The sequence below is a fragment of the Arvicanthis niloticus genome, chromosome 3 (genome assembly GCF_011762505.2).
Source record: "Arvicanthis niloticus isolate mArvNil1 chromosome 3, mArvNil1.pat.X, whole genome shotgun sequence".
Taxonomy (NCBI): Eukaryota; Metazoa; Chordata; class Mammalia; order Rodentia; family Muridae; genus Arvicanthis; species Arvicanthis niloticus.
In genome coordinates, this window is record NC_047660.1 from 1228314 (window position 1) to 1253281 (window position 24968).

The 24968-nt window shown below is 39.0% G+C and overlaps 1 protein-coding gene across 4 annotated transcripts in view; it reads left to right on the forward strand.

Annotated features, from left to right (window-relative positions):
• The window catches only part of Nalcn (sodium leak channel, non-selective), a 276023-nt gene extending 256455 nt beyond the window's left edge, over positions 1-19568 (forward strand). For 2 of the 4 annotated variants that reach the window (XM_076930522.1, XM_076930523.1), the window contains 11 exons: positions 1655-1723; positions 2604-2752; positions 3593-3686; positions 5269-5401; positions 6047-6162; positions 8798-8955; positions 11233-11383; positions 13097-13246; positions 15854-15971; positions 16528-16623; positions 18335-18669. In XM_076930522.1, the coding sequence (XP_076786637.1) occupies positions 1655-1723; positions 2604-2752; positions 3593-3686; positions 5269-5401; positions 6047-6162; positions 8798-8955; positions 11233-11383; positions 13097-13246; positions 15854-15971; positions 16528-16623; positions 18335-18528 (1428 nt within the window). In that variant the 3' untranslated portion in view covers positions 18529-18669. Of the gene's footprint in view, positions 1-1654; positions 1724-2603; positions 2753-3592; positions 3687-5268; positions 5402-6046; positions 6163-8797; positions 8956-11232; positions 11384-13096; positions 13247-15853; positions 15972-16527; positions 16624-18334 lie in introns of all 4 variants that reach the window. The other 2 variants (XM_076930524.1, XM_034498721.2) reach the window with 2 other exon arrangements.
• Positions 19569-24968: the final 5400 nt, after the last annotated feature.

The following is a 24968-nucleotide window of genomic DNA, read 5'->3' on the forward strand; positions in this document are numbered from 1 at the left end:
AGCACCTATGTTCAGTTTCTTCAACAAAAATCTGAATATAATGATAACCAAAGCACTGTAGGAGGATCAGGAAGAAAGATATTCACTGCACTAACAAACTTTGTAGCCTAAAAAGCTAAAGAGATTTTCACTTTGTGCTCACAAACCAATGAGGACTATGGATGTGCTTGGAAAGATGAAGGAGATCCTATGGTCCATGACAACAGTGAAGAGAGGTCCTGGAAGGCATTTTCTCCACAAGCAACTGGGCTCCATCTACAGAGTATTTCAGACATCCTTAGCTAGGATGAAAGGATGTAGGGACTGGACAAGGGTGAGGTTCTGTGCCTGAAGTAGTAGCCATGACATGTAATAATGCAACACAAGGTTTGCAGAAGTGGGAACATAAGTCTTCTTAGGACTTTGGGGTGCATGTGAAAATTATCCAGTCATCATCCCAGGGGTTGTGGTTATCATGATGGATAGAATGGCAAGACTTAAGGTGTCTACAATAAATCCTGAACTGACATGCAAAGAAAAGGAAAAAAAAAGTTCTAATTATGCTTACTTTATCTAGAAAAACCTTTGACTAAATGCAACTCACTAAATGGAAAAATAGATTAGGCCTAATCTCAAATATCCACACAGAAGAAATCTATTAAAAAAAAAAATTCCCTCTTCTGCTTGACTGCTTTTGTTCTTTCCCAAAGAAGAACCTCTGGTCTGAGAAAAGCAATCGTTCTTTGCCATATTTTGCAGTGGGCTGCTGGGAAGGAAAGCTTTCCTTCCAACAAGGCTATGTGCCCGCATTCTTGTCCTTGTGCCTCACCAAGGAGCTCAGTGGACCCCCTTCCCAGGGACCCATCTGGGACTGTTGTTGTTTGGCTAGGCAGCTCCTGGAGAATGCTCATGCTTTGGCATAAGCTGAATGTCACTGTTGTTATGCTGTGGCCAGTGGCATCTTTGTTTCTCAGAAGAAGCCTTGTGAATCAGAAAGCACAGATTGATCTCTGGCCCTAAGCACACATTGGAAAAGCAAATTGATGCAATCCTTAGCTGGGGGTGGTGTGCTTTTCTAAAATGGTTTGATTTATGAACAGGGAACTGAACTTTAAAAAGAAAATGTCTTCAAGTATTGGTGTTATTGAAATAAGGCCCCATATAGCTCAGGCTGGCCTTGAAGTCACTATGTAGTCAAGGATGACCTTAAATTTCTGATCTTCCTGCCTCCACTTCCCAAATGCTGGGCTTATAGACATCACCACCAATAGGTTTACACATTGGGATATTAAACTCAGAGACTCACACGTGTTAGAGAAGACTTCTACCAGCTGAAATATAGTTCCAAACCCATTCATGGTTACCCTGTACCTTTCTTGTCCTATCCTCAAAAGGGCTTATTTTGAAATGAATTTCAAAATACAGAATTCAGTTAAGCAAAACAAAACCTAAAGTTTTGTTTGATATTTGATTTTAAATCTAATATTTATTCATGAGTTTTTGCAATGACCTTTTCAGTACCTTTATTTCAGATAAATTTCTTATAGGAATTTTCACATTTTATTAAACTAATTATTCACTAGACTTCACAGAACACTTAAAATAAAACCATAACAAGATCTTTTGTGCAAATTGTAAAAAAAAAAAAAAAAACTCTCTTCTATTTAAATTTCAGAATGCATACACCTACATGATGGGAGCCTGTGTGATTGTCTTTAGATTTTTCTCCATCTGTGGAAAGCATGTAAGTCTATCATGCAGATTTCTCTCAAATGTCACATAAGCGTTAAATCATGATGCCAACAGACCACAGCCAACCTAGTTGATATATTCAACCAAGTACTAAACATCATAAGTCAAGACTAATAAATATTAAATATTGCATTGAATCAGTAGCTTAATGATCTTTGACTATGTTATTTTGTGATTGAGTAAACTCAATCATAAATGAAAGAAAACATATTGACTCTGAAACCAAAAGCCAATGTCATTCCTAATGTACCTTAATTTGTGTTTTTAAAATTAACTTTATTACAGAGAAAGTTTATAATTGATGATAGTGTCTCCTTTATTCTCAGTTGATATGTATTCCTTGTTAGCATGTGTGTGTGTGCACTTCATTTTTAAGGGATATTGTTTCTTTTTGTCATTAGCATTATTTCACATATGAACTCCTTATATCCATGTAATTGGAAGGCTTAACAATTAGTGATTATTTAGCATTAAACCCGTATTACATTTTGTTTTTAGGAAGTCTGTGGAAGAATAGTAAATTTACTTGCTATAGGCAAATAATATGTTGACTTTATAGATGTCTAGGTTGCAAAAGAAGGAGAAATGGAAGTCTAAGAAGCTTGTGTTGTTAATTAAATTAATTTCTCTGGAGTGACTGAACTGTTTGAAGTATGAATAAGATTTCACAATGCCAGATGGTTTTTGAATAATATTTAGATTTAATATCTAATAGGAAACAACTTTCAAATGATGTACTTGGGAATCAGTATGTAGCCAACCTGCTTATATTATTCACCAGCCGGGTACTCTACAGCTTGAAATGACTGTTCTCCTGCCTCCTGTCTTCCTCTCTCCATCTGCCCTGATTCCGCACCCTTCTTCATCTGCAGGTGACATTAAAGATGCTCCTTCTGACTGTGGTTGTCAGCATGTACAAGAGCTTCTTTATCATTGTGGGAATGTTTCTCTTGCTGCTGTGCTATGCCTTTGCTGGTGTTGTTCTGTTTGGTACTGTAAAGTATGGAGAGAACATTAACAGGTCAGCATGTTTTTGTCTTCCTATTTATTTTCAAAGCAAACATTTTAATAATAAAATCATGAATACAAACTTAGGTGGCTTTGGCTATTAAAGTCTTAGGGGTGGTATAAAAGGGAAGTAATCTGTTGGAAAATAAAATAAAATATACACATTTTAAATGGCATTTTCCATTTGACAAAAATAAGCATACATATTTTAGAATCCTTAGAAAACACACCAAAAAAAAAAAAACAAAGAAAAAGGTTTTATAATTCTAGCCACTGTCAGAAATATTAACTCTTGATTTCAGTATTTTTTTCTATCCATATATTTCTCTAAAATGCTATGTTATTTTGTAGGAAAGGAGGTTAAAACAGTTTTTAGATGATTTTCTTTTTCAGCCAAGTGTAGAAAGTTAGAATCTACCAAATCACTCTGCTGTGAAAATAAAGCATTTCCAAAATCTCATCTTCCACATTATAAAAGCATCTGTTCTCTTAGAAGTTCAAATACAACAAAACACGTACAAATGTCTCACTGGTAGGTGATTTATTTGGCACATGGCTGAGTCTCCTTCTATGACCCAAGTGGAGGAATCACTTCTTAGTAGTCAAAGAACTCAGTTGTTACAGTTCAAAGCCAAAAAGTTGATGATCCTGTGAATGTTTTGACTTGTCAGGCATCCATACTTGCAGAAAGGTGTAGATGGCAGCGGGGGTGGGGGTGGGGGTTAAAGCTTTGGTAACAGTAACTTGGCAACTAGGTTTACCAACATCATGTGTTTGGGTGGTGACCACTAATACATTGTCAAGACAATGACAAATCATGAAATCTCCATTCTGTTTTCTTTTCTTAAATTAGACATGCCAATTTTTCTTCAGCTGGCAAAGCCATTACTGTATTGTTCCGAATTGTCACAGGGGAAGACTGGAACAAGATTATGCATGATTGTATGGTAAATATCCCCTTATGATTATTAGTATCTCAACATACACTTATGTGCATATGGCAATGGTATCCTTGTTAACATCAAGACCTTGTATTAAGGAAGATATTCTGGCTGTCTAGTCCATAAGTTGCACTTTGAACATTACAAGATATAAATATAAAGAGGAAAATATTCACTTAACTTAAAATATTATAATCATATTTTAAAATGAGCATTGTTCTTTCCTGCCTATTCTTCATAGCTTAGCAATCGAAATAAGGACATTTATTTAATGCATTCATCGAACACTCACTAAGTCCCTGGTTTGTTCTGAGCCATGTGCAAGGCCTTTTGCAGATACTATGGTTCCTCAAGGCACATATGTCATGTAGTCTGAGCCATTCTTCCCTTTGGTATCCTGCTTTCTATCCAACAAGTCTGTATCATCTGGGTCAGGGTGTTAATGCTTGTTTCTTCAGGCATTTTTTCCCACACTTAAAACGGTGGGTTATATATTCTACAGCTCTCTATATTTCTTGTTTGGACATGCATACTACTTCTAGAGAGTTGTAGAGTCAACCTTATTTCTTTCTTCTTCCTCTCAGCTCATAGACACCAATGATGTCCTACAGACATTCTATGAGGGAGCATGTGCTGTTCAGACAGGAAACCACATGCAATTCGGTATTGAGCTACCAAAGTGTGACTAGTGCATCTGAAAAACTGCTTTATATTATACTTATTTTTGCTTGCTGTTAGTTAATATGAATTAAATTTAAATTACCACATGGAGTTAATGCTTCTTGTTCTGGAAACTGTGATGTTAAACTGTTGTCAGCTGTCAGGGAACAGGGGTATATTCTTATTGTTAGTCTAGCCCTAACACTTGGTACAAATATACCACATAGTTAGAGTCTAGAGAATATTAAACATGAAAAGTGGAAACCAAATTTATCCAATCAGGTATAACCCAGGGCAGGATTAAATAAATCCTACATAGGCTCCCAGAAGAGTGTATGGGAATACAGAAGACAGAGCTAGTTATCTGGTTGAGAGAAACCAGGGGAGTATCACAGAAGTGTTTGAATTTCAATGGGCTCCACGGAATGCAAAGGCTTTACATAATCTGAACCTTATACACTTCTGTAACATTTAATTTTGGTGCCTGGGACTGGGGACTAGTCCTTACAAAACTTGAGTGTGAATTTGGTATGAATAGTCTACTCCATACAAATTAAACCATTGCTTAAGTTAAAATAAATAAACAAATAAAGTTGCTCTTTATTTGACTTCCTTAAATTTGACCCCAGGGTCTGTTAGTGGGATGTGAAGCTTCTGTTCCCAAGAAAACCTGTTTACTTGTGTTTTGCTTCTATCAATGGCAATTTAATTGGGTCATCTATATGACCAAAAGCATAGCATGGTGAAATACTCTTGTGGGGTTCTGCTGCAAATAATGTGTATGTCTAACATATGTAGCTTTTGCTTGATGACTTTAAATTAACTACATCCCATACTGTCAAGAATATATTCACTGAGCACTACAGTCAGAAGAAATCTGTGCCGTCTACTCCCTTCAACACCCTCCATGTCTCCCACTGGCCCACAGGTTCAGCCTCCATTTTGTACTCCAGATGAATTTACATACTGGGCAACAGACTGTGGCAATTATGCAGGGGCACTTATGTACTTCTGCTCATTCTATGTCATCATTGCCTACATCATGCTGAATCTGCTTGTAGGTAAGAGATGTTCATGGAATTATTTTTCCATCTCTTCAAACTCAGGTACTTGGATAATTATGTACAATTTTCAAGTAATTATCCTGGATTGCTTGGGGCGGGTGTTTCATGGCATTAATTATAAATTGTTGCCTCTCAACCCAGGAGCTGAAAAGACCTCTGAAAGGCATGGAAATGGCAGCTGATTGCAGTTTCAAGAATTGTCCTATTTATTATGCTCATTAATTCCCAAAGAGCTCTTCCCATGGATTGGGCTGAACACAAATCAGGGAGGGCTACTTTTACAGCCTCGAAATATCAGTTTGGTGTTTAAGATATATTTTGTTCACCCAGCTGTGGGGCTATCCAGGCCTAATATGACCCTTAAAATGCCCTGGAACTCTCAAGTAAGAGTAGAAGCCAGCTGGCATGTATGTCCAACCAGAGTGCCTTTGAGCCCATGACCCTCATGTTTTGGAAAGGCAAGTGCTGAATAAATAGCTTAGTTCAAGTGAGAGACATGCCAGCTTGGAAACTGTACTGAAAGCACTTTGAAAAATTGGCTTTATAATGTGAGTGATAACATTTATTATTTATAATAAATGTTTTACTTTTTCAAAAAATGACAGATTAGCATATTTGTCTAACATCTGATTTTTTTCCTAGCCATAATTGTGGAGAATTTCTCTTTGTTTTATTCCACTGAAGAGGACCAGCTTTTGAGTTACAATGATCTTCGCCATTTTCAAATCATATGGAACATGGTAGATGATAAAAGAGAGGTAGGAACTGTGGGTGTGACTTACTTGTTTACCAAGCATACATAGGATGCTGGGTTTGATCCCCAGCACCACATAAAACTAGATGTGGTGGTATATCACTGTACTCCCAACACTTGGGAAATGGAAGCAGAGAGTTGGATATTCAAGGTCTTCCTCAACCTAGGTATGGGGTAGTGGGCTGTTGTTTCCTGCTCCATCTCAAAGAGAACAAATGATACATTTCAAGTATCTTGGATCTGAGAATTGACATAGACAAAACTTGTAACTGTCACTGTTACATTGCAGAAACCTGTCATTAATGAGTCAGATGAATATGCAAAGACAGGAAAATAGAGTAGTCTCTTCTCATGTCCTTTCCAACCATGAAGAGCCTGGTCTTTAGACTTTAAAAAGGTCAGCAAGGGAAGAAAATAAAGGATTTTCAAGGGCATCTGCCTTAGGCTCAAGCATGAGGAGGGGAATTGCAGCTCCCAGAGGGAAAGCCTGCTACAGACTTACCATCACCTCAACCTTAAGCAGCCATCTAGATGAAACACACACAAGAGTTACAAGTGATGTCTGTGGTGTAGCTCAGTGGTCCAGTGTTTAATGAGCATGTAAAAAGCCCCGGGTTTAACCCCCCCAACACCACTAAAAATTAATTAATTACATGGAGACCTGGTTATTTTGACCAACTTCTAAGTTGGTATGTAAATCTTAACCATAAAGCTTATCCAGTATTTCTCAGAATCATCCAAAACAGAAGCAATTTTTTTGTTCTCAGCTACCTCCTTTCTTTTCCCCTTTCTTCCCCCTTTTCCCCCTCAACATCCTGCATGTTCTTCCCTTCTTCTTCTCTTCTTTGACCTCTTACTCATCCTTACCTTTCCAAAGCCTAAGTTGGTCTAGGCATTGAGGTAAAGCAATTCTCAAATGGCTAGGTTCCTGTGCCCACAGAGCTTATGTTCTAAAAGAGGAGGTGACCCTTTAAAGGTGAAATGGTACTAATGACACAGGTTAGGATCCCTAATCCAAACTAATGCCAGACTTTGAATTCTTTTTAGTGCCAACACAACACAATAAATGGAGGAAGTCACACCAGATTTCATGTAACAAGTCACAGTCAAAATCCAGGCATGCTAATAATATTATATAAAATTACTTCCAGCACGTGTGTGTAAGTGATATGTGAAGTATAAATGAATGGCACCTACTTATAATCCTACTACATGGGAGGCAGACAAAAGAGGCTCAGGAGTTTGACAGCCTTAAGTTTAATGCCAGCCTAGATTACACAGAAATTGTTTTTAAAAGATTTTTTTAAAGTACATGAATGAATTTTATGTTTAAACTTGGATCTTATTCCCTATATTATTCATTGTAGGAATGCAAATATTCCAAAGTCCATAAAATCCAAAATTTGAAACACTTCTAATCCTAACATTTTGGTAGGGAATATTCAACTTCTATGAGTTCCAGAAGTTAAGAGCATGTTGAAGATGGTAAAGCATGTATGGGCTTGGGGTGGACCCTTAGCTGAAATGGTCATGAAGGTGTAGGTCAAGAGATGATTATTGTGCTTACATCAAGAAATAAGGAAAGTTCTGCCATAGAAAGATACAACCTAAGATGATCGAAAAATAGTTCGGGAAGAGTTTAGTATAGAGACAAGGAGTTAGCACTGTTGACATAAGTAAGGGTCTGGAAGGCAAGGTGTGCTTATAACCCAAAGCCTGCAAGACACGGGGTGGCCTCTTCACTGCTTCACTCTCTGTCTCTGATAGTATTCTCTGTCCCCAAACTGGGCTCCAGTCTTTTCTGAACTTCTGAGATAGTAACTTGTGTAGACTAGGGATACCTGGCCTAGTTCTTTTGTCTCATCTAGATCTATATTTGTCTCAAAATAACAAATGCTAAGTCTAAGACTTAAATTAAGTGAGGAGAGTTATGTGTATGTATGCATGTGTGTGTGTGTATATATATATATATATATACATATATATACATATATATATACATATATGCATTGCCTACATGTAGGATGATATTCACAGTGCATGTACTGAGCATAATTAATAATTAGTAATGGCTGGCTCCAGGGAAAGATACATATCTTTTATAGTTTCAATGTCCAGATGTGTTTTATCCTAGAAGGAGGGAAAAACTGAGGCCTTACTGTCTCGTCTAAGTTGTTCTAACCATTGAGAAGACCTACAAAGTAGCTACCTTTCAATGAAAGCAAAATAACAAATGCTAAGTCTAAGACTTAAATTAAGTGAGGAGAGTTATGTGTGTATGTATGCATGTGTGTGTGTGTGTCTTGGTCTCCCTATCTCTGATGTCAATATTATGACAACTCACAGGACCAGAGCAACAGAAAGTTACTGCTTGGTACTTCACACCATATACTTAGTACACATTATTCTGCCCAGCTTGCAAACAGACCACTGAATTTTTTCCTGTCTGGTGCTATTTATGCTGATGATCCCCTGCCTCATTCTCCTTGGTGTTTGGATTATAAGCATGAGAGATACCAGTCTTGACTCATAAATTCATTTTGTTGTATGTCTCCCTATACAAAGAGACTCAGTGAATAGGGAGTCCCTAGACTCTTTCTTATGACTTACTTTGCTGGCCCTTGTGCTCTCCCATCCAGGGTGTGATCCCCACCTTCCGAGTGAAGTTCCTGCTACGGCTGCTGCGTGGGAGACTGGAAGTGGATCTTGATAAAGACAAGCTCTTGTTTAAGCACATGTGCTATGAGATGGAGCGGCTGCACAATGGTGGTGATGTCACCTTTCATGATGTCTTGAGGTATAAAGCTGGTTCCACAGCCCAGTGTCACAGAGGTTCACTGAGGCCAGAAATTAAAGGTGTGATACACAGAAGCCCGTGAATTCAGTTAACAAGGATTTCAAAACCTTAGTTGCCATACTGCCATGGTTATAATGCAAGCACACACATTCTAGGCATGAAGTAGTCTTTCTTACTGCCCCATAATGATCATGTCTGATCACTGTCTCAGACAAGGATAGAAAGCAGTGGCCTGCCACCTGCCATCCCAGAAGAAAAGAGATAGAGAAAACATGGAGGGCATGGTTCTGTCTCTTAATTTGGGGATGAGGGTGTGTGGCCCTGCAAGAGTTAAGTGACTTGCTTAGGATCACTTGGTTCCATGGACAGCGTGGAGCTAAAATCCAGACTTATTCAGGTGAGTCTGGAAGAATCTGCTCCACCTGCTCTGTGGTAATTGCCCCTGTTGCTTAAAACACTCCATTTTCTGAGTGTTTTATGAGTACAAGACAGGATAAAAGCTCCGACTCAGTCACTCTGAAGGACATTTTCTTTAGCTCTCTACAGACACTTCGTTGAAGTCCCAACAGCAGAAGAAGCTCATGGTTCTAGAAGCAATAAACCAGAAGTCAAGGATAGGGTGTATTCTTGTGGGGCTATGAGGAAGAATCTGTTCCAACCTTCTTCTGTATCATCTAGTGGCTTCTTGTAACCAGTTATCTTCCGTTAAACCTCAACTAGGTCTGCAATGAATTCTACACATAAAGTCACAACTTGAAGCTCTTGATAGAAATCTTAAAATATCATTTATGCTCCACAAGACCTGTCAAGGTATCATTTGACATCAACTGCATATTATTTAATGGGTCAATAGAAGAACTTATGCCCCATTTCAAAGACACTAATTGAAAGATTATTTCAATATAGTTGATTTCTTTCATAATAGCATGTGAAACATCATTGTAAGAAGTCTTTCCTAATATTCCCTGTTAGAGGGACCTATAACATAGTAACTGTCTAGAACACTTGACTGACTATAACTATTTTACTCATGTTGCATATACCTAGCATATTAAATGTTGGCTATTGCCACAAATTTGGGGATCACTTGTGGCTAGGAAAGGAAAAAGTGTTGGAGCAGCAAAGGAGAGTCTGGGGGGAAATTTGCTAAAATTACCTATTTTGCCTCTTGCTATCACTTTATCCAAGAATAAGCTAAGGAGCACAGAAAGATGGGGCAAGATTGTGTATGAGTGAGAAAGAATGTCATGCCCCTTAGAATGTTGATCTTTCTTTGTGGTGATATAGTGTTTTTAGGTTAACCATAAGGCATCCATGCCTAGTGTTGTTATTAATAATTAGTGTTTGACCTCTGAAGCTAATGGCGCATCTGATCACAAGGGACCCAGGCAAAGCCATTTGTGGTGATGTTGACCCTCTTTTCTCCCAAAAGTTATGTAATAATGGAATTCTTGATGAGTCTGGAGGACTTAAGGACTTAGCATTTTATGAAACACAGTGCAGGATTTTCCTCTGCAATAGGAAGACACTTAGCAAAGAAATGAAAGCCAATGACCCAGTATCATAGGGTCACTATGCTGTGACTTGAGCTCTAATGGTGACCTCAAGTTCAAAGTAGAGGCTGTAGGAGATTCTAGGGTGCTGAGGCTAAACTAGAGTGTATAGTCCTATCAGATAAGTCAGCATTCCTCTTTGGTAGTAGACCAGTCAGTTCCTGCTAGGAATTACCTGACTGTCCCTCTGCATCAAGGTGTCAGTTTTATTTACCACTGTCTGGACTTGTTGAGCCAAGGACTAAATGAGAATTTAGCTCTGGCTTTGTATCTTCTGAAACTAATAAGGAGGGTGCAAAGGGAAAAATGAAATAGAGAGGAAAGTGGAATAGAACATGTATAACTCACACACAAGTACATTGACCATCACCAATTGGAGCCAACCAGGAGGAAGTAGTGGAAGGAATACTCCTCTTTCTGTACGGAAAATTCCAGAGTATGTACTTGATAGCTAGAGCAGTCAATACCACTTCTGCAGCATAGATGCAGTCACTGTTCTATCTCAGAGATGTTAACTTTCCAGGTTATTCAATGAGATGGGAACCAAAACTAACCACAGTATTTAGGGAAGAAAAAATAAGGAGATACAGAGGTAACATAACCAGCTCCTTACCCAGTTGTGAGTTACAGCAAACCCTACATTGATTGTCTGGAAAGATGTATTCTCTGCATTTTGAAACACTCGGGAGTCTGACTGGTGGTTGCTGTTGTTTCCACTGTCCAGCATGCTTTCCTACCGCTCTGTAGACATCAGGAAGAGCCTGCAGCTAGAGGAGCTACTGGCAAGGGAGCAGCTGGAGTATACCATAGAGGAGGAGGTGGCTAAGCAGACTATTCGCATGTGGCTGAAGAAGTGCTTAAAACGCATCCGGGCTGTGAGTGAACCACAAGCACAAGGGCTGGGTTTCCTTTCCTGTTGCTGTGAAGAAGAAAATAACAACCTTTGACTTAAAGGAGAAAGGCTAACTCTGACTCACAGTTCTAGTGTACACAGTCCATTATGGAGGGGATATCATGATGACAGGAGTTTAATCACATGATATGTGTTATATATTCACATCATATCCACAATCAGGAAATAGAGAGGGTAAATGCATACCTGTGCTCATCCCACTTTTCACATTTTATATAGTCCAGGATCCCTTGCTCAGAAAGTGGTCCTACTCACAGTTGTGATGAGTCTTCTCATACCAGTAATTAATACAGTCTTCCACAAACTTGTCCAGAGACCCATCTCTCAAGTGATTCTGGATTCTGTCAAGTTGACAATTAACACTAATCATCACAAACACACACACCCACCACCACCACCACTACCACATAAACACTCACACTCAGAGAAAGAGAGGCAAACAGAAGGGCCTGATATCCCTTAAAAAAAAATCTCTTTATCCATGTACAGTATCAGATTCTGGTGCAGCCTTAACTGTATTCCAGCTTCAGCTCATTCCCCTCAGCAGGTTCCCCCACACATTCCAATTGAATCAAATTTTATAAAAATGAAGGTTTAAAAAACAATTTATGTATATTAAAATATTTATAATCTCCACTTATTAAACTCAATGGTATGAGATTCCCCCCACCCCAAAATCTACAGAGATGAAATTTACAAAACTACTTTTAAATTGCGCGAAAAGTTTTAACATATGGTTTATCATGTTGTTGGGTCTCTAAAGACTACCTCTCATGGAATTTTAATGATGTGCCTGCTGCCTTCTGAACTGTAAGTTTGTATGAGGCTTTCATATATTAACAAATATGTAGTCCATTAGCATATACTGTGTTTCCCGTGAGTACTTCTATTGGGTAATTAACATTTATAAATGCTTTTGACTCATTTTTTACATACAGAGAAGAAAGGCACATGATTCAATATATACTTCCTGCAATTCAATTAATGTTACATAAGATTTGTTTGATCCTGCCCTTCAAAACAACAACACCCACTACAAAAATAATGCATTTGTGTTAGAGAAAAAAGTCCCCAAAGAAAAGAAACACTCCAGCTCAGTCTCCTAGAGAAAGATGAGCTGCCCACTGCAACCCAATCAAAACATGGCCACCATAACTCTTGTTCCATGAATCACAAATGTCCTGCTCAGACCCTAAGAAGACCTTGGCCAGGAAAGAGATGTTGCTGCTGAACAGACCAGCCAAACTGGCCTACAAAGTCCAGAACAAAGACAGGAAGTTAAAGTTTCTTCCTCATCTACTCAAGACCCTCTGGTGCTTAGGGCTTTCAGAAAGTGGCAGAGGTATGGGGGTCTGCATTGGTTAAATAATGATAGAATTAAATAAAAGAAAATATAGAGCACCCACATTAGTAATTTTTAATAACATATAAACTAGTATAGATGAGCATAACAAATCCAGTTGTTATACAAATGAAAAAGATGGGGATTTTTGTAATCTCTAAGACTTGTAATCTAACATCCTCAAAACTAGTTCAAGAGACTTTTTTGGAATTTCCTAAGAAGTCAGCAATGTCATAGGTCTTTGAAAAGGGAAGAAGAAACTGTGACTTGGTGAGAATGGGGTAAAGAGGTGGGACCCTTTTCCCCCTTATGAAAGCACAATATTTTCCATAGAAACAGCAGCAGTCATGCAGCATCATCCACAGCCTGCGAGAGAGCCAGCAGCAAGAGCTGAGCCGATTCCTGAATCCTCCCAGCATTGAGACCACCCAGCCAAGTGAGGACACCAACGCCAACAGCCAGGACCACAATATGCAACCCGAGGTAGGCTAAGGCACCCTCAACCCAAGGATGTTCTGTGAGAGTCGATGCTGGTCTCAGACATTTCAAACCAGATTTTCTCACATGACCTTTTGTTGCAAAAGAACCCAAAATAATGAGAATGTGTATATTTATGTTTTATTTTTATGTAGTGACCAGGGAGCGAGTGAAATAGGAAGGGGATGTGTCCTCCATATCCTCTTTAAGGATAGTCTTCACCCCTATAATAACACAACTTCCTCCCAAACATTTTACCACCTCCCTTTAGTGTCTTGGGCTGGAGTCCAAACCTTCAACTTATGGGCCACTCAAGATTCAAACTACAGAATACATATACTAGAAATGGTTCACATCCTGAGTGTTTCTTACTTGCTTCTTTTACCTAAAAGTTTAAATATTATCATTATATCTGAACTTGAGCATAGAAATGTTATTTGCTTTAAAAGCTGTTCATTTACATGAAGCCCTAAGTATTTTTCCCCTCAGTAAATCATAGAAACTTGCTGTAAAGTTAGAAAAATGCATGCACTTGGCTCTCAAACCTCTTTGATAGCCAAACGCATGGGAGATTTACCTTTTCTTATTTGGGCAGTGGAGAAGCATATAAAACTCAGAAAAGTTATTTGAGGATCTTCTGTCTATTAAAACACAGCTAGTTTCATTTTCAAAGTTATTCCACATGCCCATTAAAGAAACAAACAAAAAGCCAGAATTTTCAGCTTCTGGGAAAGCCCTGTGCTTATGAGAAGCAGCCGGCAGGGAAGACCTGCCCCTTTTTTGTGGCTGCAGTAATGATTTTATGCTAATCATATGGAGTCCATCCAGCACACTGTGCAGTGCCTCCAACTGCAGTTTGTGATACACAGAAACACACTCAGAGGTAAGGGACAAAATGAAGAGTAGGGCTCTATGGCCCAGTAGAGGCTTCAAAAGGACCTGTTGTGCCATGGTACCATTTTCTGTGGTTTGATGTCTCCCAACAAGAAACCAGGAATCACTTGCCTCCTTCTGCGGACTTATATGGGAGAATTCAGCAAAAGAGGCCAAAAGAAAGACCTACAGTCACCCTGCCACAGGTCTGACTCCAAGACATCTAGCAATACTTTACTAGAAAGAGCCAGATCAGGTGGAGACAGACACTAAGACGGGACCCATGATGGAGGGGAAGTAATGATTACAGAACTCTCAAAAAAGTTAGTCCCAAAAGCCAAATAAGAAAAAAATGTGTAATGTGGTGGGAAAAGTAAGACAGGGGGGGTTGGGGAGACACCAGCTATTCCAGAGGACCCAAGTGCCATTCCCAGTACCCAGATCTGACAGCTCACAACCACCCATCTAGATACAGGGCATCCAATACCCTCTTCTGATCCCTGTAGGAACCTGTACATGTATGATACACACTTTTGTAAACACATGCACACATAAATAAATATAATAAAGTAAATCTAAAAAATAATGATGACAGTGGTTAGGAAAGAGCAAAGTGCCAGCTGAACTAGAGATGGAGGCAAACTGCCTAGGAGTCCCAAGCATCAGGTAGTCTTGAATTTTGGCTTTCCCATGGCATATCATAGAGCTCTATCTGGCAAGATGCATCTTCTGGAGCTCCTGGTTGTGACCCCTAAGCTAGCAAAAGTCCATGTCCACAAATCTTCCTGTCCCTGACACCCTATTTCTCCCTATACTGCCATTCTCCTTGCCTCATTTTCCAGCCAAGTTTAAGAAATCAGGCTTGAAGGGAGTGAAGGATGGGCACTCTTCAGGAATGGTCAAGAAAGACACTACCTAGAGAACTGTGAAAAGGAAATCAACATTAAGAAAAAGCCTGAACAGTTCTATACAATCATTTTTCAAAATGAGTGACTGAACAGTTCTATACAATCATTTTTCAAAATGAGTGACAATACATAGTATTTGTCTTTCTGTGCCTGGCTTTCATTTAACATGATGCTCTCTGATTCCACTTAGGTTTCAAGTTCTAATGTTCTAAGTAAAGTAGGATTACTATAGTAAATTAATTGTTTTCCCCTTGCTCTGTCAAAATACTTTACAGAGAAACTTAAGGAAGAAGGGTTTATTTTGGGTTCACAATTTGAGGATATGGTCCATCATGATAGGGAATAGGTGATAGAAAAGCAGCTGGTGACATTATACCCATAGTAGGATCACAGAAGTGAATGCTGAGGCTCTGCTTGCTTTTACCTTTTTGTTAAGGGCTGTCCACATTCAGGGTAGGTCTTCCTACCTCAGTTAAACCTCCCCTAAAATGCTCTCACAGACAAGGCCAGAGGTACATCCCCCCAGTGACTCTCAATCCCATCAAGTTGACAGGGACGATAACTGTCACACACAGTCTTCACAAGTCTCTGATACATCTCAAAATAACTACAAAAGTGGCAATGGTCCAATAAACAAATGGTAGACATATAAAAGCCAGAAGTGGAAATTATCCAGATTTTATCTGGATATATGTTATAAAAACATGATATGTTATAAAAACATGATAATTACCATACTACATCCCATAAAGTTGTATGAATACTTGTGAAAAATTAAATATGTTGACTTTTAAGAGAAAAACCCACAATGACTAATACTTCTCCCATGTAGACAAGCAGTCAGCAGCAGCTCTTGAGCCCTACTCTGTCAGACAGAGGAGGAAGTCGACAGGATGCAGCAGATACTGGAAAACCCCAAAGGAAGATTGGCCAATGGCGTCTGCCCTCAGGTAGGTACATCAATCATTTCTCTACCTGTTGGGGACATTTAAGAGGGATTTGCTATCTTTATTTTTGGTCTTAGATTTTATTTAATATGTAGATCTGTGTTAGTCAGCTTTCTGTTACAATAATTTATACCTGAGAAAAATCCATTTAAAAGGGAGAAAGGTTTATTGGCTTCTTCTTTGGAGGTGTTAGCCCACAGTCAGTTGGTCTGTTGCTACTCGGCTGTAATAAAGCTGCAGAGCGTAGTGGGAATGTATGATGAGGAAGCAGCTTATCTTACCACAACCAGGAAACAAAGAGAAAAATATTGGCTTCCCACAATCTTCTTCAAGGGCAAGACCTCCTACTAGTTGCCACCTTTTAAAAGTTTTACTACTTCCCAATAGCACAAGCTGGGACCAAGCCTCCAACACCTGGGCCGTGGGGGACATTTCAGACCCAAACAGGGTGTGTATCTGATAATATAGTCAGTGAAAACAATGAAATGTATTCCCTTATCAGAAACATTCTCCTCAAAGTAACTTCTCTAAACATAACTATATTGGCCCTCATTTGCAGCTGCCATCGCTGAGAAGACGGCACCTGTTAACAAAATGAGCGGTTACAGCCAAGATCCAGAAAGAGAGGAGGAAGAGGTTTCCAAGGGCTTCCTGGGTACAGTCAAGGCATCTCAAATATGGGCAAAACTTATCTAAGAAGGAATGGGTAGATATGATCTTCAGAAAATGCCATGGAGTTCTCAGAAAAGGTTCAGGTCCTACTTTATCCCAACACATGCTGTGTATCACCACCCTGACATGAGCTTCACCTCAGTGACAGCAGTCGTAGTCACAAACCTCCATGTAGCACTGACCACTGTGTGCCAGTCACTACTCCAGGGTATGACCCGGCTTTCTTAATTCGACCCTCACAAATTTATTCATTTTCCATATTACGCTGATTTAGTAAGAGATTTTTCTTCTAAAGGAATATGAAGTACCAGAAGACCTGGATGACCTCAGGAAGGAACACTGGGCAATGGGGGAAGAACAGTTCTACACACAGCCCAGTCCCCTTTCTGTTGAGATCTGAGCCTGTGGTAAAAATAGAGCTTCATTCTCTCTTTTAACCATGCTCAACTTGAGTCCCAAACAAGTGAGACTGGGTGACCCTGAAACATCTTCTGTCCCTTGTCCATTTGCAAAGCAGAGGCAGAACAATTTACATTATGAGGCTAGAAGTGTGCCATGGATCTTAAAGCCACCAGTAAGGAAGAACCTGAGGAGGGGTCAGAGCAGACATAACTTTTGTCTGGTCTCAGCAAAGTTAGGAGAGATAGGAGACAAGATTGAGTAGGTGCTAGGGCCTCAGTGTAAAAATCCTTAAGTGACAAACTGGGTAGTTTCAATCCTATGGCCAATTAGAAGGAAGACACTAAAGAAATTTAAGCAAGAGATGACAATTGCAACCCAGGCTTTAGGAAGACTGATGTGGTGACAAGTCAAGAGTCACTTGCTTCTGGCAGTGTCTGGAGGCAGATGACAGGCTACAGAATATTATAGCAGTCTGGACACAGGTGATAAGGGCCACACTGCCAGTTCAACAGTACAGGACAGATGTGAGAGATGATCTGGGAAGAATGTCCCTCCTTGGTATTCATTTACATAGGTGACATTGACAATAGTACTTGTCTTGTTGCCTCAATGTCAAAAGTGGTGACAACCACAGAGACAAACTACCAGGATTATACTAAGTGGGAGGGGACAAAGGGAAATAAAAAGAACATTTTAAGGAGGCACCAGGCAGCACACTGTGTACTTTATCAGGTCATCTCATTAGCCCACCTTAAGCCTCTCAGCACTACAGTGAGGCCATTTACATTGTCTTCATTTTACATAAGAGAAAATTTAGGGGCAGAGACATGCAATTGCCAGTGACTTCATATCTGCAGGTTACATATGGGACAAGAAACCAAGGCAACAGAAAGCAAGGCTACATCTGCTTTCCACACTTGTCCCTGACCCCATCTCTCCTTACCTTAAACTACACTCCCACTATTTCCTTTGTTTTCCTGATGAGGACCAGCTTATACACACCACTACAATATTTTCATTTTACACAAATGTGTGTAGTTTCTACTTTTTTTTAAAATAAAGGGAACTAGCAGTGTATTTTCCCAAGAGCTATTATTTGACACCATGAGCAAAGTTTATAAAATTATTGGAAAGAATCAACTAAAAACTATTGGGAAGAATCTTAATTATCATCTGGAGATAGGATTTGGGAGTCAAAAGCACTACTGCTCAGAGTATTATGATTTCCAGGAATGGCTGAAGCATGCTGAAACAACAACCCATTGATAAAGGGACTCTTCTCAATTCCACAGCCCCCAAACCAATAAGCCATTCAGTATCTTCAGTGAACCTACGGTTCGGAGGAAGGACAACAATGAAGTCTGTGGTGTGCAAGATGAACCCCATGCCAGACACAGCTTCCTGTGGCTCCGAAGTTAAGAAGTGGTGGACCAGACAGCTGACCGTGGAGAGTGATGAGAGTGGAGATGACCTCCTGGATATCTAGATGGGAAGCAAGGCATAGGGAGTCACAGGGTGAAAACTATTGCCTAATAGCTTCTTTTATCATTGAGACAGAAAACTGTAATTGCTAAACACTAAATTTCACTGAAGCATGGGATTTTCAGAATTGAGTTTTGTTCATTTATTAGAATGGTCTCTCAAAGAGTATGATGTTTTGGATTAGTCGTGTATTTAAAAATGTTTGGGGCTTAGAATATAAGTCAGTGAAAGACCACTTGTCTAACCTATGAAAACCCCTGTGTTTGAATCCCAAAAATACAAGAAAAGAAAGAAAATGTGTATTATGCAGTATTGATAATATTAGAAGCTGCATTAATAGTAAATGTATATTAAATATTTATGTATTCTGTCTGTGTAAACTACGCTGTATTCATCTGCACTCTTATATGTCAATACTACCCCTCTCAAAGAGTGCTAATCCAAAACTGGCCCATATTTATAGTACAAAAGATATAGCTCTAATTCACTTTTTTACCCCATTTCCAATAGAAATATTTCCCTTGGAAGAAATTATTTATGATTGATCTGAAAAGGTCAGTACTGAGCTCGTGCTAAAACAATAGCAGCTTCAAAACTATAGATTCTGAATTTTTAAAAGCATATTCTTTTTCTCATGTTATTTTTAAAAATATGTTTAATTTTTTAAAAATCAGGACAGTTTGATTTCTGTTTTCAAGTACTCTGATGGGACTGTTGCCTGCTTCCAAGAAAGTTACATGTGTAGGTCCCATGTGAAAAAATTGGCTACAGATGCTATTGGTATATAATAAACCTGTAGGTGTATTACTTCATGGATCTGATGAAACAAAAGTACTTTGAAATATTTTTAAAATCCTTTAAATAATTGAGTTTAGAAAACAGAATAAAAGTGTTAGATCAACTTAGCTGAAAGTTTACACTTGAGAGGTTAGTGTGGACGTCATGGTTTATCCTTGCTGTAGCCATTGAATGCTATGAATCAACGGGAGAATTATGAGTTGACTTTAATACACCATTACTATGCTAGATCCAAAATAAGTTCCCTGCTCCCAGAATTATGTATGGAAATAACAGAAGGGTACAAAAACCTCACTCTAAACCCCTTTGGGAATACCACAATGTAACTGTGTTTTCCCCCCACACATCAATGGTCCATGTCCTCTGGGAAAAGTAGAAATACAAAAATATTGGAAAGAACTGATGGACCCTGGCTGGGCAGCGTCTCCCCTGAGTTGTCATTATCAATTTCATATTTGATGATCAGATTATTTTAAGAGATTGAGTGTGTAAAATTCCCTGATGCCTAGGTTGCTATATGATATCCTTTTCTCTATTTAACCTTCTTCAAATAGCCAAACATCACATTCTTCCTACATACAAGATGTGATATAATGTACCCATCTACTGCTTATATGATTACTTGTGACTATTAGATAATAGGCAATTCAAGTTCATGCAGTCAAAGGGAATTTTTATTGGGTTTTATGTTTATTCAGAATTTGATTTTTGAATATAAAATCAATAAAATAAAAATCTAATTTGTAAAAGAATTTATTGTGACCTAGTTATCATTTTAAACCCTTTCTTTGTATGTGTATGGGATAGAGCACTCTGTAGCTAGCTATCATTTTGCAAACCCTATATGGAGTATTCAGTTCACACTTGGTTGGCAGAATCTATGTCCCTAGTAACCACTTAAGGTCAACTCCTAGAACCAGAATATTCCTCTGCAAGGTTGTGCTGACGAGGCTGGGTAATCATCACATGCTTTCCAAATGCATAGTGAAGCAGAGAAGACAATCATGGCCAGAGCATGGGTTGGCATTAGTGCTGAAAGAAGTAAAAATTTATTTTTTATTGGTTCATTACATTGAGAAATACAGCTTCACTTCCACGAAACAATGGCCCCTTCCTGGAAAGTCTGGAATAGATATCAGGAAAGCATTATCTTTACTCATTCTTTTATGAAACAAAGACAGAATAGCAATGTGTTCAAAGTTACAGAACCTTATAGAGTCAATTAAGCCAGCACATACCTCCTGAGTGACTGGAGCATGTAAGTTACCTGAAACTAACAGAAGACAGGTCAGTAAAAATAAGTACTGCCCTTTTTAGTTGCTATCCAATTGAATATGCAGAATTTGGTGATACAGATGGAAAACTAGGGACACCCATGGGCCCTGGTACTCATGGGAACCATGACAATCCTGACATCATGCTACCCATTGCCTTTAATTAAGAGAACTGTAAGGTCAAAGAACACCAAAAATCCCAAGGAGTAGAATACTTTATGTAGACCCTCTGAGAGAGAACAGACTATACAGACATTGTCCACATAGCAACTCAAAGGGGCTCAGTGTAAAAAGGATGGAACTGAAAGTCTGTGTGATGCCATTCAGATATTCCTAGTGATGTTTCCAGACCAATGCCCATGATCAGTAGCTTTCTGACTATACTCTGAGATGCTGAATACGATAAAGGCACATAGATGAAAAGCAACCACAATAAAACTTTTCTCTCAAAATGCAATTAGAGCATAATTATTCATAATTGTACCAGTGAGGTACAAGATAGTCCTAATACCCAGTCCATCATTTTGTTGACTAACCAGAACCTCTGTCATCTCCCCTAACTAAAACACTTAGTTTTGAACCTGGCTTTTTTCTTGACTTTAGAATGAATGTCAGCTGAAAACCATCCACTCAGATCTTTTCTCTCAAAATAAATAGCCAGGATTGGCTATGAGACTATAGGTCTTCAACCCCGTCAGAAATCCAGAATGACTGAGCTAACTGAAATTATGGGAAGCACTAAGCATAGCTTCTAAAACTTAGCCAATTTATAGAGACTGCTGAACACCTGGAAAGCCCCTATACTACTGAATATTGGAGCATCGAAGCTAAGTGATGAGAGAGAGAAAGAGAGGGGGGGGGCATGGAGGCAGATGTTCACGTGTCTCCACCAGTCAAAGATAGTTTATATATCTAAGTTGGGTATTGGGTTACACTTCTGATTGAGCATTACCAAACTTATAAAGCCTTTGATTAACATTTTTAAAAAATGTATAAAAGCAAAAAGGAAAAAGGGGCATGGAATAGGGGTTTTCTAGGGAGGGGAAATGGGGAAAGGGGATGGCATCTGAAATGTAAATAAAATATTTTTTAAAAGGAATATACACATAGGTATACATCCAAAAAAAAAAAAAAAAAAAACTACATACAGCAGCCAGCAGCGACAGGACCACATACTCTAGTATTAGCAATCACCATGAGACTGTATATTAACTTTGTTCAGTACCAAATACAAGAGGTATTCCAAGAAGAAAAAAAAAATCCAAATTAACACCTTAGCTGTCGAAGTGTATGTGAAGTCAATACATACACACCTTTCATAAGCAAGGAAGGTAATGTTCGATATATTTTTTAGTACTTTCTGTTGTCTATTCAAAATGTGTTTTTTTGAAAAAGCTACTGTATGGCATATAAGTGATACCTAATAAAATTATTAAAACAGTAAAAAAAAAAAGAAAGAAAGAAAAGCAACCACAAAAAAAAAAAAAAGACTTTGCATAAATGTGGTTTCTAAGCCAGACATGTTTGCCTGTCTTTCACTGTTGGATGTGGCTATCTAGGGACTGGTAGGTGTAATGTCTTATGTGTTAGTGGTAGTCTTCCTCACAAAGCTATTCTATAGACCCTACCATTTGAACTAAGCAAAAGCAACATATCATTAATTGTAGTTGGGGTGGAAATAAGGGGAACCCTTTTCTTACCTACTATTACAGATGGGACTCTCCCACAAAAACAAAAACAAACAAAGAAGGCTGAAGTCCTAGCCTTTGTCACCTATGAATGAGATCTTCTTTGGTAGCTTAGTGTTTACTATTTAGGGCACATTAAATTGATGAGACTGGTCTCCTAGTAAGAAGAGACACACAGGGAGCAAAATGCCCTATGAAGACACAGACGTGCAGAAAGGAGGCCATCTAAAGTTGAAAGCAGAGGCTGGAAGAATGTTGTCATTAGCTGAGGAACACTTGAAGCTATGAGAAGCTGCAAGAGTGAAGGAAGGCTGCTCCAAAATGGGCTCCCAAGGAGCCTAGCCTGCCACCTCTTTGCATTTTCAACTTGTAGATAGCATGATTTGAGCAAACACACTTCTGCTGTTTACAGCCACCTAGTATGTGATAGTTTATGACAGTAGCCCTAGAACATGAATACACAACCTCAACTCACCACAACCCCTAAAGATGGCTCATATTACCCAGTGTACCAAGAAAAACAGTTTTGAAAGTATCAGTTTAGATCAAAGATTTATTTGTTGTTGTTTATTGAGATATTGTTCAGGCTCATATAACCCAGGACATCCTTGAAGCTTACATGTAACTAAGAAGGACCTTGAACTCTTGATCAGCGTGTCCCCATTTCTTAAATGCTAGAATTGCTTGCTTGTGTCACCAGGCCCAAACAAAGATCAGGAGCCTTGAAGTATGATTGATCTTTCAGGTTCTATGTTTACTGTTCCCCTCTTTGAAATCAGATGAATTTTAGACCCCACTCTATGCTACAATTCAACATCTTACCTTTAAAAATAAAAGTCAAGAGAGAAAATTTCTTCACTTAATTTACTTGAGGAACTAGACGGACTATCCTAGGCTGACTTGAAGCACCCTCTGAATCATTAACCAACTAGCTATTCTCCCTTCCAGTAGCCTCAGTGGGCCAATCATTAGCCTTTCATTTCCTTAGCTAAGATTACTGTCAAGTTTAGAAGCTACCTAAGGCTGAGAGTAGATTTGGAGGAACATTTTCTTTCATACAGTTTAAACCCAAAGAGAGCACTTCTATAAAAATAACTCTCTGGCATTACTCCAAGAAAAATAATCCAAAAAAATTATTGATAAGACTTCTTTCTCTTTTTATCTTGTCTTCTTCATCCCTCTCCTCTGCAGGGTGACTGGGTAAAGAGGCAGATTTTATAAAAAGGAAGTGTCCTGAAACCTTAGCATTCAATTTACTCCATGAGCCTTTCAAGTCCCCATTGGAAAATCTGAGTTGGAAAAACACCTGCGTTAATCTCTCCTGGGATTGGGGGAAACAAAGATGCAGATGACAAGTCGGATGCAACATCAGTCTGTGCTGGGATGCAGCAGCAGAAGCCATCTTACTTCTCAGCTCTGGGCTGGAAGATGGCGTTGCTTAGGATGAGATATCCTGCTTTCCCTCAGCATCCCCAGACAGCAGTGCATTTGGACTATACTGGTAAATTTCAAACTGGATTCCTTGAGGCATATGGTACTATAAACAACCTGTAGGGGGAAACCAAGTGAACTGCATGTGTATTAAAGAAGGTGAAGTTCCTTCTCATAAACCTTCCACCTGCCACACATGGAGGTAACCATTCTCACCTCATAATACAATCTGCCCCCTTACAGACCCTCCCTCCTTGGGATTTTCTCACCATTCATCTTTCTACAGAGCACCTCTCTCATACAGACATGGTATCTGGATGAATGCCTTTCTTACCCACTCCATTCCCAGCCCTCTTGGATACCTTTGATTTTCTGTCAATGGCAGGTTTTTTTTCTAACTTTTGGTACCTTCTCTTACCTGGATCATTGTTCTCAGCCTCCATCTCCTAATTAGAATACCTCCTCTACCCTTCCTCACTCCACTCAACTTCATTTCCAGAGAGAAGCATCCTCATGGGCTCATGTGTCTTTGTAGTATTTGCCTGTCTTACACAATCCCTTGTGTGAGTTGTCCACATTGGTGGTTGCCTTCATAGGGCACGTTCTTCATTACTTTTGCTGTGGTAATGATAAAATGCCTTGACAAAGACAAGTTAAGGAATAAATGGTTGTTTTTGTGTTCATAGTTTGAAGTTAAAGTTTATTGTGATGGTACCAGTCTCTGGTCACATTACATCTATAGTCAAAAGCAGAAAGCAATGAATGTCTATGCTTAGTTCACTTGACCTAATCAAGACACTCCCTCTAACGCATGCTCAGAGAGCCATCTTCTAAACCATTCTAGATCTCTCATGAAAGTGACAAAGGAAAGTAATTGATACAAGTCACAGCATGTCCAGGCACTGTGTTATTTTGTCTATCAGTTCTGGTACATGCTCTGTACATGACAAAAATTAAGTGGGTGGATGGACGAGGATAGGTGATCTCATAAGTCCCTCAAAATGACAAGTTCTCCTCCATCCATGCATCCATGGAGTCAATGCCTTGACATCATTATGTGTACTTTTTTCCCATGAATCTCTTTAGCACGGTTCATGTGCATCACATAGGAGAAGCTATAGTTCAGGACCAAGAAAAAGCAGAAGGACTATTCACCTCCCAGTGAGACAATTTAATTTCCCATTGTCTTTGCTAGGACAATTGTGATCTAAATATAGCATTAAACTCCTGCCTTTCCCCCACCCCCAATCTGG